At 41.6% G+C, this 11,806-nt stretch overlaps 2 protein-coding genes across 4 annotated transcripts in view; both read left to right on the top strand.

Moving 5' to 3' along the window:
* Window positions 1–2,781, top strand: part of DNAJB4 (DnaJ heat shock protein family (Hsp40) member B4) — a 45,522-nt gene extending 42,741 nt beyond the window's left edge. For all 3 annotated transcript variants that reach the window (XM_019531220.1, XM_019531218.1, XM_019531221.1), the window contains one exon: window positions 820–2,781. In XM_019531220.1, coding sequence (XP_019386765.1) covers window positions 820–1,053 — 234 coding nt within the window. In that variant the 3' untranslated portion in view covers window positions 1,054–2,781. The remainder of the gene's footprint in view (window positions 1–819) is intronic.
* Window positions 2,782–4,997: 2,216 nt separating this feature from the next.
* GIPC2 (GIPC PDZ domain containing family member 2) overlaps window positions 4,998–11,806 on the top strand; it is a 40,845-nt gene continuing 34,036 nt past the window's right edge. The window contains exon 1 of the mRNA XM_019531217.1: window positions 4,998–5,084. Within this exon, the coding sequence (XP_019386762.1) occupies window positions 5,082–5,084 (3 nt within the window). The 5' untranslated portion in view covers window positions 4,998–5,081. The remainder of the gene's footprint in view (window positions 5,085–11,806) is intronic.

The raw sequence follows: 11,806 nt of genomic DNA, 5'->3' as shown, positions 1-11,806 counted from the left end.
GAACCAACTTCCAAGAGAAGTGGTGCTGGCTCCTACCCTGGGGGTCTTTAAGAGGAGGCTAGATGAACACCTTGCTGGGGTCGTTTGACCCCAATACTCTTTCCTGCCATGGCAGGGGGTCAGACTCGATGATCTGCTCAGGTCCCTTCCAACCCTAGGAACTATAAAACAGCAGAGTTTCTTTAGTAGGCTTATTTTTTTATTTTTTTACCAAAGAATTATGTCTTAATTTTTACCAGGCACGTGACTCCATGGCTTTATTTTAGTCCTTGCATTGAAAAGGAGACAGTCAAGTTGTATAAGCCGTGGTAAACACAGTGTTAATGTTGAGCACTGTTCCTATAATAAAAAAGGTTGAGCAAACAAGGGAGTTGCAGGAGTCTTAAAATAAATATGTACTCTATGCAACTTGAGCAAGACTCTGAATTTCAAACAAAAGCTGAGATGCTTGTCATCAAGTAGAGATTCATGAACAAAATAGAGTATACAGTATGTTCACCCTGCCTGTACCCCCTCCCTGTATTATCTAATATTGTTTAGGGTGTTGGGAATAAACAATATGGAAGTCATGGAAGCAGGAGCTACCCTAACAATATTTTCACAACATTGATAACTATCTTGATATTAAGGACACATCAGAAATGAAATTATCCATGCCTTTTAAAGGGAGAAATATAGCTATTGCTTTTCATTTGTGTCACTTGTCCTTTCAGTGATGCTCAGTGCAGAATATTTTATGTATTCACAGTATCAAATTTGACTCCATCTTAATGTCACAATTCAGTTTTTTTTCAAAATACTACTATTTTTCTTTTTTAGGCTTTATGTGGCAGTTCAATTAATGTTCCAACAATAGAAGGCAGAACCATACCTATGACAATAAATGAAGTTGTAAAGCCTGGTATGAGAAGGCGAATTATAGGATATGGATTACCATTTCCCAAAAATCCTGATCAGCGTGGTGACTTAATTATAGAATTTGAAGTTCTTTTTCCAGATAACATATCTGCAGCATCAAAAGAAGTACTCAGGAGAAATCTCCCTGTTTCGTAAAGAAAAGGACTGAACACTGTTTATTCAGGACACTGAAAATATAGAAGACTGGCAAGTTCATGCTGTAAAAGTGCAATCTGTAATAATTTGTGGCATATTCATTTTCTTTTGTGGGATGGGGGGAGGGAGCACTGTAATGCTGCATGAGAAGACCTGGATTAAAGAAATACAGGTCATGTAAGTGACTCCTGCAGTAAAACTTCCAGGGAAAACCACTCACTGCATTTTATTTAGATCTTCCTAATCATAAAGTTTTTCCAGTATTTTGCTTAATGTAAAATGTAACCATTTTGCAAAGTCAGTGCATATATTTCTCATTAAGTACTTGGGTGCTCAAGTACTTTACTTCATGTATTTCTAGAATAGCTACATGACTTGACCCACTAATGCTGGAAATCAGAATTCACAGTAAAAACGCACATAATATGCACCAGTGTTTAAAAAGAAGGTAAAACATAAGACGCCATTAGATACGCATATGCACACGCTACCTTCCACTACATAAAACGGAGACTTTGAAAATCCGCGTGAAGCTCCTAAACATTCATAGCCAGGTTTTTGGGAATGCCCAACAGGATTAAGGGAGGGCACATGGCTTGAGAAAGAACTAGCGGTTCAGCCATTTTCTGGCATGTTCCTGTTGGGTCCAGGCAGATTTTTCAGTCCACTCAGGAGTTCTTACTATACAGCACTAGGGCTCCCTGAAGATGAATTTAAAACCAGGAATCAGTAGAAATGGCGTGATAATTTGGCTATAAAGGAAGCCATCTGCTCACTATAGAGAGATGTTGAAGAACATAAAGGCAACTGGCCAACATAGCATGCCAAGATCATGCAGGTCTTGACATCTAGGTTTCAAGGGATGAACCCTTCACCAGTCATAGGAGAAGAGACAATACAAGAGACTCAACTCCAAGCTGTACATTTTTGAGGAAACTTGATGCCTGATCCAAAGCTTATTTAAACCAATGGAAGTCTTTTCACAACTTCAGAGAGATTTGATCATCTATTGTGCATAGAAATACAAGTTTCTAGCCCCTTGGATTAAAAAAATATGGAAGCGAAGCAGAAAGCCCTCAGTTAAGTCTAGTTTTATAACATTGCAATAGGGCTGGTTCCCTTGGTAGTAACATGGATTTAGTGATAATATTGCCTGTTTTCATTATTTTAAATTTAAAAATATGCTTTAGTGCTTTAACAGTATTCTTTAGGGAAGAGTTCTTTTTCTTTATAAAAAGAAAATATTATTTTCTATCATTCTTTTACCTGTGGAAATTTACTAGTTGCCTGCTCTTCTGGGTAACTGTAAGATATAAAGGGGTGTTTAACATCTTCGTATGAAAGATTTTCTGCAGAAAGTGGACTATATGTGAGTTGGGATTAATTTAGTTGTAACACCTTGTAATGAGAACTAGTTCAGAAAGAATTCCAGTGACATACTTCTAGAAATCCCCTGTGCTTGAGTCAGTTCTCCAAATGCAGATTCTCTTTCAAACAGTGTTTACGCCATAAATAGAATAAGTCATATTCATGTGCAGTCCTAAACGAACACAGAACCAGAACAGTAGCTGGAGTGGTACCACAAAGGGGAAAAAATTGCTGCTTAATGCTTACGCATATTGTTAATGTTATATATTGTGTTTATGGGTTTAAAAGACTCCCTGTTTCAGTATGTTCTGTATTGCATTTCTAATATGTTTTTTAATTAAAAAAATGTAAACTTTTTAACTTCCTTTTTTGTCTGTTTGTTTATTTGCTATAATAATGTGTGTAATATGAAGAGAAAATAAGGGTGAATACTTGGAAGTTTTGGTTACTTGTAAAAGTAATTGCAGTATTTCGAGCAACGGGGAATGTTTAATATTAATTTACTTAAGAGTAGCAAAGCTAAATTAAGATTATTATATAGTACAGTGTGGGCTACTACTTGCACAAACCAAATGATCTTATTTATCTTTTCTGAATATGGAGTTAGACTTTCAAGTAGTAAGAAAATCTAACAGTCTTTTCTTGAAGTGAAGCAGGAATGCTTTCTCATACAGTCGGACAAAATATTTGATGAATCCAATAGTTTAGCAGGATCAAAAAGAAATCAGAAAGCCTTCCCACTACTAATGCAAATTTTAAACATGCATAAAGGCAGCAGTTCAGAACGTACTTAGGTGTCTAACTATGCAACTAAATATCCGGAATATCTTGGAAAATGTTACTGAAAACGTATTCATGTTGGCAGGCACAAAAGAACCTCTAAAAAGCTGGGCCTGAATGATTTGGGCCCTGTACGTGCTGCCTCTCTGGTACTAATACTAAAGAAGCCTGCCCTGAGCTCTGCATGCCTAAGCCACAGCTGGACAGTGATTATGTCTTGGAACAGTTCAGAGAATGTGCTCTGCCATTTTAGGGTTTGCTGTGTTGGGAAACCCTGAGAGTGGTGCTGAGGCACATGTTCAGGGCTGCTGTTAACTGTCTGCATCACCAAATTGTTGGGCTTGGGCAGCTGCAGTGTAGGAGCAAGAGGATGACCCTTACTACTTTGGCAGTGGTTCTGGGTTCATCAGGGAGGTAATAATTAAGCCTTTATCCCCTCTACAGTGATTAGAGATCTATGTCACTGAAAGTAAATGGGATACTTCTGAACACTCCACTCAGTGCCATAGTGCAGAGTTATAGTAGAAGATACTAAAATGCAACTTCCCCCAGCAATCCCAAAAGAATTCTGGCAAGTGCATCAAACCCTCATGCATCAAAGCTGAAGCTAACTTCAAAGTACTGAAGGCAAGGGAAAAGTTGTACCATAACTGCTTTCTATGGTTATTTCCTGGTTATTTATTCCATCACAGGGTGTTTGCCTTGCAAGATCTCTACATTTCATGTCAAACATTGATGTCCAATCTCTACTATTAACTAAACTGAAACTCCTCAAACACTCACCTACAGGCGGGTTGAATCCATTGGATTAATGCAAGTGCCCTGGTAACTTTGCAGTGTGAAAGCAGACAGTCTTCCTGGTTTCAGTCCCAACTGTCCCCCGTGGGTGTTCCTTTAGTGACCTGTACTAGCATACTCTAGTCCTTCTGCTTACTTATTCGATCTACCATTGGTGCACCAGAAACTACCTGTTAATGTGCCTAGATCATTTTTGTAGGGATAGAGTGTTGTAGCTGTGGTGGTCCAGGAGATGTCAACTGGCAAGGCTTTTTGTTTTCTTTTATTGAACTAACTGTTCAGTTTGGAGAGCTGTTGGACAGGCTTTTGGGTATTAGATACTTTTTCCAGTCAACTTATGCAACTGAAAAAGGGCACATGATACCCAAAAACTTGTCCAACAGCTTTCCCCAATTATAGTCTTGATCCAATAAAAGATATAAAAAAAGACTTGCTTCATAGATTTTTTTTTTTTTTGGCATTTAATTCTTCACTTTGATGTGGCCTACTCCTGCTTAAACAGCTCAATAGGTCTGTTCCAAATGAAACTAAAAATGTGCACAAAACGTGGTGCTAGCTGGCCACAAGAGGATACCACAGTTCTAGTTAATCTCTGGCATGAGTACTCCCAGATCACGGTTTTTAGCAAATGCCCTGTTAATAGTTATTTCCAGGCAATTGTTTTGAAGAGGCTGATAGGGTTATGTTTTAGGGAAGGGAAAAGGCAAGAACTAGTGGTGTGCTGTTCAGGTACTTGGTATAGTTTTCCTTCAAGATGAAGGATATGAATTATAGGTCTGAAAACTTGTGCCCTTGCTGCCTTTGCTCTGGGGAGCTTTACCAGGTGCTTGCTACTTCACTTCCCTGAGCACATCCGAAGATGCCTTCCTGGATGGTCTTATTTTTACACTGAAGGAAAGGAGCTGAGGTAGCAGCAGACAATACCTCTGGAGAGATCTACAAATCTAAAAGCCCATCTTATCCTGCTTACCTGGTACAGCCTGATAGGAGTCAGGTAAAATCTGTGAAAAGAAGGTTGGGGATAAACCTGAAGAATTGCTTGGGAGAGAGAACAGCTCTGGATTAGGAACTGGTTCTGTAGCATGGTAAGTGCTGTCTTTTGTGCTCATTTTTCTCTTGTTTTCATTGTTTTAATACGAAGAGGTTTCTGGGTTGATTAATACCGGTTATTGGATTAGGAAGCAACTGTGGTCTGGGCGAAGTGGAAACTCTGACTTCTGGTTTCTGCTGCAATCATGAATGTGAACATAACAGCTGGCATCAGCCACCACACTTTTGCCCCTGCTCCTATCCCCCACCCCCAAGTTGGCACCTGGGACAGTTTCCCCCCCCCCCTTAATTATGCAACTGTGTTAGCAAGGGGTTTTAGCTTCAGGTGAGAATGAAGGCTAAGCTACAGCCCGCTTACAGAATAGCCCTCCTGTTCCTCTTAGATAGAGCCCTCCCATGACTATGTGTCATCCAAGATGAATGCCAGATAGGAGGAAAAAAGCAACTTGAGCACAAAATTGTTAATCTTTCAAACTATCTTTCAATCTATCGCCCATTACATGTTAAAAAAAGTTAAATCACATAAGACTTGGGAGCCTAGAAAGCAGGACTTTGTCTTTGCAGTACTGTTTTGTGACTGCCATACTAATGTAATGATACGGTTGCTAGAGAACTCCTTGTCCTTGTTTTGTTTGTACTTGGGAAATTGGCTAGAGTGGCATAGAAAGAGGAGGATGCATGCTACTACTAGCAAGCCTCTGCATCCTAGTTCAGTAGTCAGTTAATTTTTCTTCATGTATTGGTTACGCTTCCAAGCTTTTAATTCAACAGGTTCTGTAGTAGGTTGCCTTCCCCAGGAATGTACTTGGACTTTCTGGAACTGCTTTTTGGGAACTTATTAACTTCTTTGTTCACTGGCAAATAAAGACATAGTTAGCCATGTTAGTCTGAAGTCAAGTAGAAGGCAGGGTAGATTTGTACCTTATAGAGTAACCCAGTGGCATAGCAAGGGTTGGGGGGTGAGCAGGGTGACTACCCCAGATGCCAAAGCAAAGGGGTGCCAACAGGCACTGCCCAGCCGGGGTGCGGCACAGGACAGAGCTGAAATTGGCTTGCTGGGGCGGGGCGGGGGGGTGTTGCATGCACGGGGAATGGGGGAAGGGCATTGCCCACCACTGCATGCACTCTTGGGCAAGCATGGGGGGGGTCGTGTACCTCCCAAATTTGTGTGTGGGACAGGGGCGGGCTGCCACTGTGGGCTTTGCCCTGGGCAGAAAACTTTGTTGCTACGGCACTGGATTAACCAAACTGGGGGGTGTATGTGCGTGCCTTGTTCCATATATAGCATAAGCTTTTGTGGGCTGAAGCCCATAGGAACAAAGGAGTTACAAAAACTAAAATTAAACCATATTTGCCACAATCCAGTCTGTGGATGATTTGTTTCGCAATTGCCCATTCAAATCGGCTTTTAAAGGTTTGCTGCTTGAGAATAGCTACCCTCAGGTCAGTCTCCAGACAATGAAAAATCTCCTTAGTTTAGATTGAATCCCACCACTGGCATGGAAAACATTTACCATGCTGGTGCAGTAGAACCTGGATCATTCCTGTTTAAGTGACTTGTAACCCACTTCATTCACAATGGATTGCAGAGTGAAGGCTCCTCTGTTTGCTGTGGCTTTTACTTCAAAGAGTGCTGTTTCTCCACTCAGCTGGAGCACATCACTGTCTTGTGCAGCTGATTGGAGAAGCAGCACCCTTTATAGTAAAAGCTTTCAGAATCGGCTGGAGCAAGCACAATTTAGGAACCCTATTCCCCAAAAGCTGGGGCATTTTTTTGCCAGAGAATGAATCTCTTAACAAGCCTCAACAGCCCAACTATTTACTTGCCATTTCCAAACTGGTTTACAATGAACTGGTGGCAGTCTGGAGTAGCCAGCTTCCAGAAACTGGTTTTGATTCTGTCGATTGAGTGTTATAACAGGTGATGGGTGGGACAAGCTTCTTGATGCAGCTCTAAGAAATTCTTCCCTCACGCATGCATTTTTGAACCACTGCAGAATCTCCCACATCTGGATGGCTGTGAACCCAGCAAACCTTGCCATTTCTCCTATAATGCCAAAGGCACTGGTTTTGCAACAGTGAATCTGCAACAGTGGCTACATTCAGTATGTGTCCAGTCTTCTACTTTTTCAGTCCTGCATTTCAAAAAGAAAAAAAAACTTTCCAGAATGCCATCCAACCTCTTGATGAATGTTCATCCACTACATAAACAATTTAGCTGCAGACAGGAACAGCTTATCCAACGTATCTGTAGCCTGTCCACAGAAGTTTGGAGCATAGAGAGTCAAAAAAGCTAGATGTAAGGGTAAGTTAAAATCTCTTCTGCATAGCGGTCTAGGAAAGATAGACAAATACTTCCATAGTCTGCCACAAAGCACTTCCTAGAGTAGCTGAGAGTAAGAAACTAATACTGACATCTGCCTGGTACTAATCCTGCTACCGAAAGGGTAGCTGCCCCCTTGGCAGGTAGGATATGAGTGTATAGGATGTGTTCAGGCCTGTAATGTGAACTTTTAGAAGAAGGTTCAGTTAACTTATGCCTGCATGTACACGAGCTAGGATGGATATAAATAACCTTCCAAAATGTTAGAAGGAACATGGGACCAGAAAAAACATCTTGAGTTACTGAGGTCAGTCTTCTACTGTGGACAGCTATTCCATACAGTCCTATTTATTAGACTATTTTAAAATAAGTTAGATCAGTATGAATATAAAGTCTACTGGAAGGCTGTCTTTCAAAATGTATTCCTTAAAGGGTTACAAACCTTAATTTCAGCCTAAAATTCATGGTTTGTTTATATTTACTTATTTTTGTGCCTGCACTGTCCTTTTGCTTAAATAGCTCTTAGCTCTCCATTGTGTTTAGCACCCCCCTACCCACCCCCCCATTTTCTTATCAGAAGAAATCCAAGTTGCCTCTAGCCTTCACTTTCATGCCACGATATTGGCCTGTCTAAAAGACTGCAGCTGCAAAGCCAAGCAACAGGTTGTTGGCTGCCCGGTGGGATGTACCACATGATGTTAAGCTGAAACACTATTAATTGGCAACTTCTGTTCTCTTGCCTCCTCTAAGACAGAGCAAATATTAAAGAAGAGAAATTAGGATTTATTTAAATAGAGAAATACATATTCTAAACTAATGATAAATACTTGTCAAACTGTGATATTTTTTTTGTTTGTTTTGTTTTTTGGACCCCAACTTTCCTGAAGTTCCAAATTCAGGTTTCTGATCCAGCTAAAAAGTATTTATGCCAACATTATATTACTGCTGTTTCCCTATTAACTACATATCTAAATAAATCTAAGAATGCATTGTTATAATCATTTTCAATTTTGATCCACTAATGTAATTACTTATTTGGACTCCAATTGCCCTCATATTAGAAATGACTAAATCCAGATTGTTTTCCTCTGTCAATGAACTTTATCAATGTAGAAACTAATGCGTTTATGGAATATACAGCATGATAGGAGAGAGGAGTTCTTGAGCAATAATCAGAGCATGTGATATATGGTTTCAGGTGTGTAGTATCCCCATTATGGGGATACCAAAGAAACTTGATCTCTGTGCAGGAGGTGTCTGGTAATCCATGTTTGAAGTCTTCTGCGGGTCAACTGCAGGGAGCAGGAAATCCATCCCACCCCCAATAATGCATTATTTTGCTTCTGCGTTCTTCCTCACCTTCCTCTGAAATATTGGACATTAACAACAACTAGAGGTTGGGATTTGACTGAAATGTGTTGGTCCTGGAACTTGGACACCTCTCATGTGCTGGGCCAGACCATCTCATGCACTCTTGTACAAAGGATTGTCTGTCAGTTCTGGGGACTGGACTTGATGGACCAGGAGACTCCTTCCAGTTCTTAGTCTTTAACAGACTGGTTTTTATTCTTTTGATTCTGACGTATATATATGTACTGTATTTTATTTATCTGGATTTGCTGTAACTGATGCAGGGAATACTTTGTCTCACTGTTTTAATTCTATCAACAGCAACATTTTGACAAGCTGTCACCCTTTTTTGTGGATTGAATAGAATCCATGATCTGTACATTCCCTGGTGTTACTACTATTTTAGCATTACATGCTCTTGTGAGGTCCATAAATCTAGTTATGTCTTTTAAGGAATTAGAATCTCAGATAAAGTATTGACATTATCAAAGCAACAGGTATGCTAAGCAGAAAATTTTCAGTTTTTCAAACCAGTATGTAGCTCTTGGAACAATCCTACAAGAGAAGAGATTTGTCAGGCTTTCTGATGTCATTTTGTACTTAAAAGGGAATGGTGATTTGCAGGTTTCTTGATTTATAGCTAAGGTGTAACAAGTCTTCTCTGTCTTAAATAGGAAAGATAAAGGCAAACTAAAATTATAGGGCTCCACATTATTTGCAGGCTTAAGACAGTGCTAGATACAACTCACTGGATCTTTGCTGCAATACTTTTCCTTTCTCTAGATGAAGCATTTAGTTTCATAGATTTCATAGACATTAGGGACTGGAAGGGACCTCACAGAATTGAGTCCAGCCCCCCTGCCATAGGTAGAAAGTCTGCTGGGGTCAAATGATCCCAGCAAGATAATCATCCCAACTGTATGTTAATGATTGTTTTATTTGTTCTAAATATGTCTGCTGAGGCAGAATAAATCATACAGTTGTTCCATTTCTCTGATTCATAGCGAAGAGACGTCAACGTTGATACCTTGCATGCTAGGTTGGGGATAAAGTGGTAAGATCCAGTCCCCGGGATCCCTTTTGTTACCTGTGAAGACAGCCTGAGAGGTGGACTGGTTAGGGTGGCAGTGGATTGGAAGAAACCTGGACTTAGGATAAGGGTTTGTGTGGCATGGAGTCTGTGGAAAAAACGCTAGAGTGCTCCCAGAGATAGACCTTGGATTTGTGTCAGCTTATCACTCCCTATTCTGTTGAATGGATACCCCCAAGTTATTCATTTTGCCCGGAAATAATGGCTTACCGTGCTGTAAAGTAACAGAAAAACAAAAGAGTTTATTTACAAGGAAGAACGCATGGGATAAAAAGAAGTGATCAAATGCTTTGACAACAGAGTACGGTAAAACAAAAATTGACAAAATCCTTCCCCTTAGTTATGATACCACCTAGCCCCAAAAATTCCTGTGAAAACCCCCTAGGGATCAGCCTCCCCTCCCCTCAGTCACAGCTACCTCCTCCCAGCTGGGGACCTCCATTCCCCACCTCACAGGGAGCCTCCTTAATCTAGCCACCCCTTAATGGTCCTTGCCTCGGGAGTGTTATGGACAGTCCCCCTCCAGCTACCTTCAAGGGAGCCAGAGAGAGTTTGCAGAGTGCTCCTGCCTGTGGATCCATGACAGAGTTTGTGCCGTCTTGTCTTGGATTGGGTCTTACTATGGCTGGACAATTATGGCACCCCCGTGTTAGGTCTCAGTAGACTTTTACACTGCCAGTGTTTGTGGCAAGGAACTGACAGAGGACTCGGCACCTACATTTGCGTCTCCTAGACTAGAGTTTAAGGTCAGCAGTGTTGAGATCGTTTGCCATGGCACTGCCTCTCAGTCATCCACTTCCTCTTGTGCTCCTGCCTGGGACTGCTGTCATTTTCCGGACACCCTGTTTTCTCTCTTCTCAGCAAGGTGGTTTCTTGAGTGTAACTGGTGTAATGCTGTCTCTAGTCATAACCCTGCAGCTGGGTCCTGATAGTGTGCAGAGCGGCTGCATGGAAACCCTACCCTTTTGCACTCAGGAATGGGATCCATTATACTGGATTATACAAAATGGAAAGCAAACCATGGAAGTCGATGTGATTTTATTTGTGAGAGGAAAGCCACAAACTTTGTACTGGAAAAGTGTTACAAGAGCAGTATGGAATATTTTTTGCTAATATTTAGGTAATGCATTAATGTATTCTTACACTTTATTCACTGAGTTCATATTTCCATTTTTGCTTGAGACTAATGTTAAGCCTTTGGAGCAGTGCATGTTAAAGACCTTGGATGGCATAAGAATTGCATTACCTCCATTTGAGGATAAATGATTTATGCAAGCAAGGGCTGGCAAGAATCCTGGTCAGCACTAGTCTTTATTCTTGCTATGTCCAGAAGCCCGATCTATTTTGCTCGATGCAAATATTTCGTTTTTAAAAGAGGAACTGAAAGGTCATGCCAAATGGCTTGAAAGACAGTCTGCCTGCCCTCGCTGCAGAAGCTGAAAGTGGAAGATGTGCGGGCTCAGGCCTCAGGAGATCTTTGGATCTGTTTTTTGTATGTCCCCTTGCTCTTCTAATGGGGCCAGCTTTTAAGTGGCATTCAGCTCCTGCTGCTTTCCTCTCGACCACGCGATGCTGGGTCAGCGGTGGTAGGACAGGCTTTCGTGTAAGGAGGGGGCCAAAGAGGATGGACACGTGGACAGTGTTGCTGCCTGCCCAGAGGAGTTCCCCATCTACCGACTCCCCTGTGAGCTCCTATGAAATACGAACTTTCAAGTCTACCCAGGAGAGCTTTTACCATCTTTTCTCCAGTGCCTGACGAGGGGTGTTTGTGCTCAAACGAAAGAGTTTTTGTTGCTGCTGTTGCAGAAAATCCTGTGGGGCCATCATCTCGCCTACGCCTCCTGGTTGCCTTGTCCTCTAGCCCAAGGCGGCTACAACCTGGACACCCGGCCGGTGTCAGGGGCCAGCCTCTTCCCGCGGCTCCTCTGCCCCGTGCCCCTCGCGGCCCCGGGCCTTTCGGCGCGCAGCGTCGCGTTTCACGGGCCCGGGCGGGA

Source organism: Crocodylus porosus, unplaced genomic scaffold (assembly GCF_001723895.1).
Source record: "Crocodylus porosus isolate Cpor-Errol unplaced genomic scaffold, CroPor_comp1, whole genome shotgun sequence".
In the NCBI taxonomy this organism is placed as follows: domain Eukaryota; kingdom Metazoa; phylum Chordata; order Crocodylia; family Crocodylidae; genus Crocodylus; species Crocodylus porosus.
Note: the sequence above shows the minus strand (reverse complement) of the source record. Positions and strands in the feature narration are given on the sequence as shown.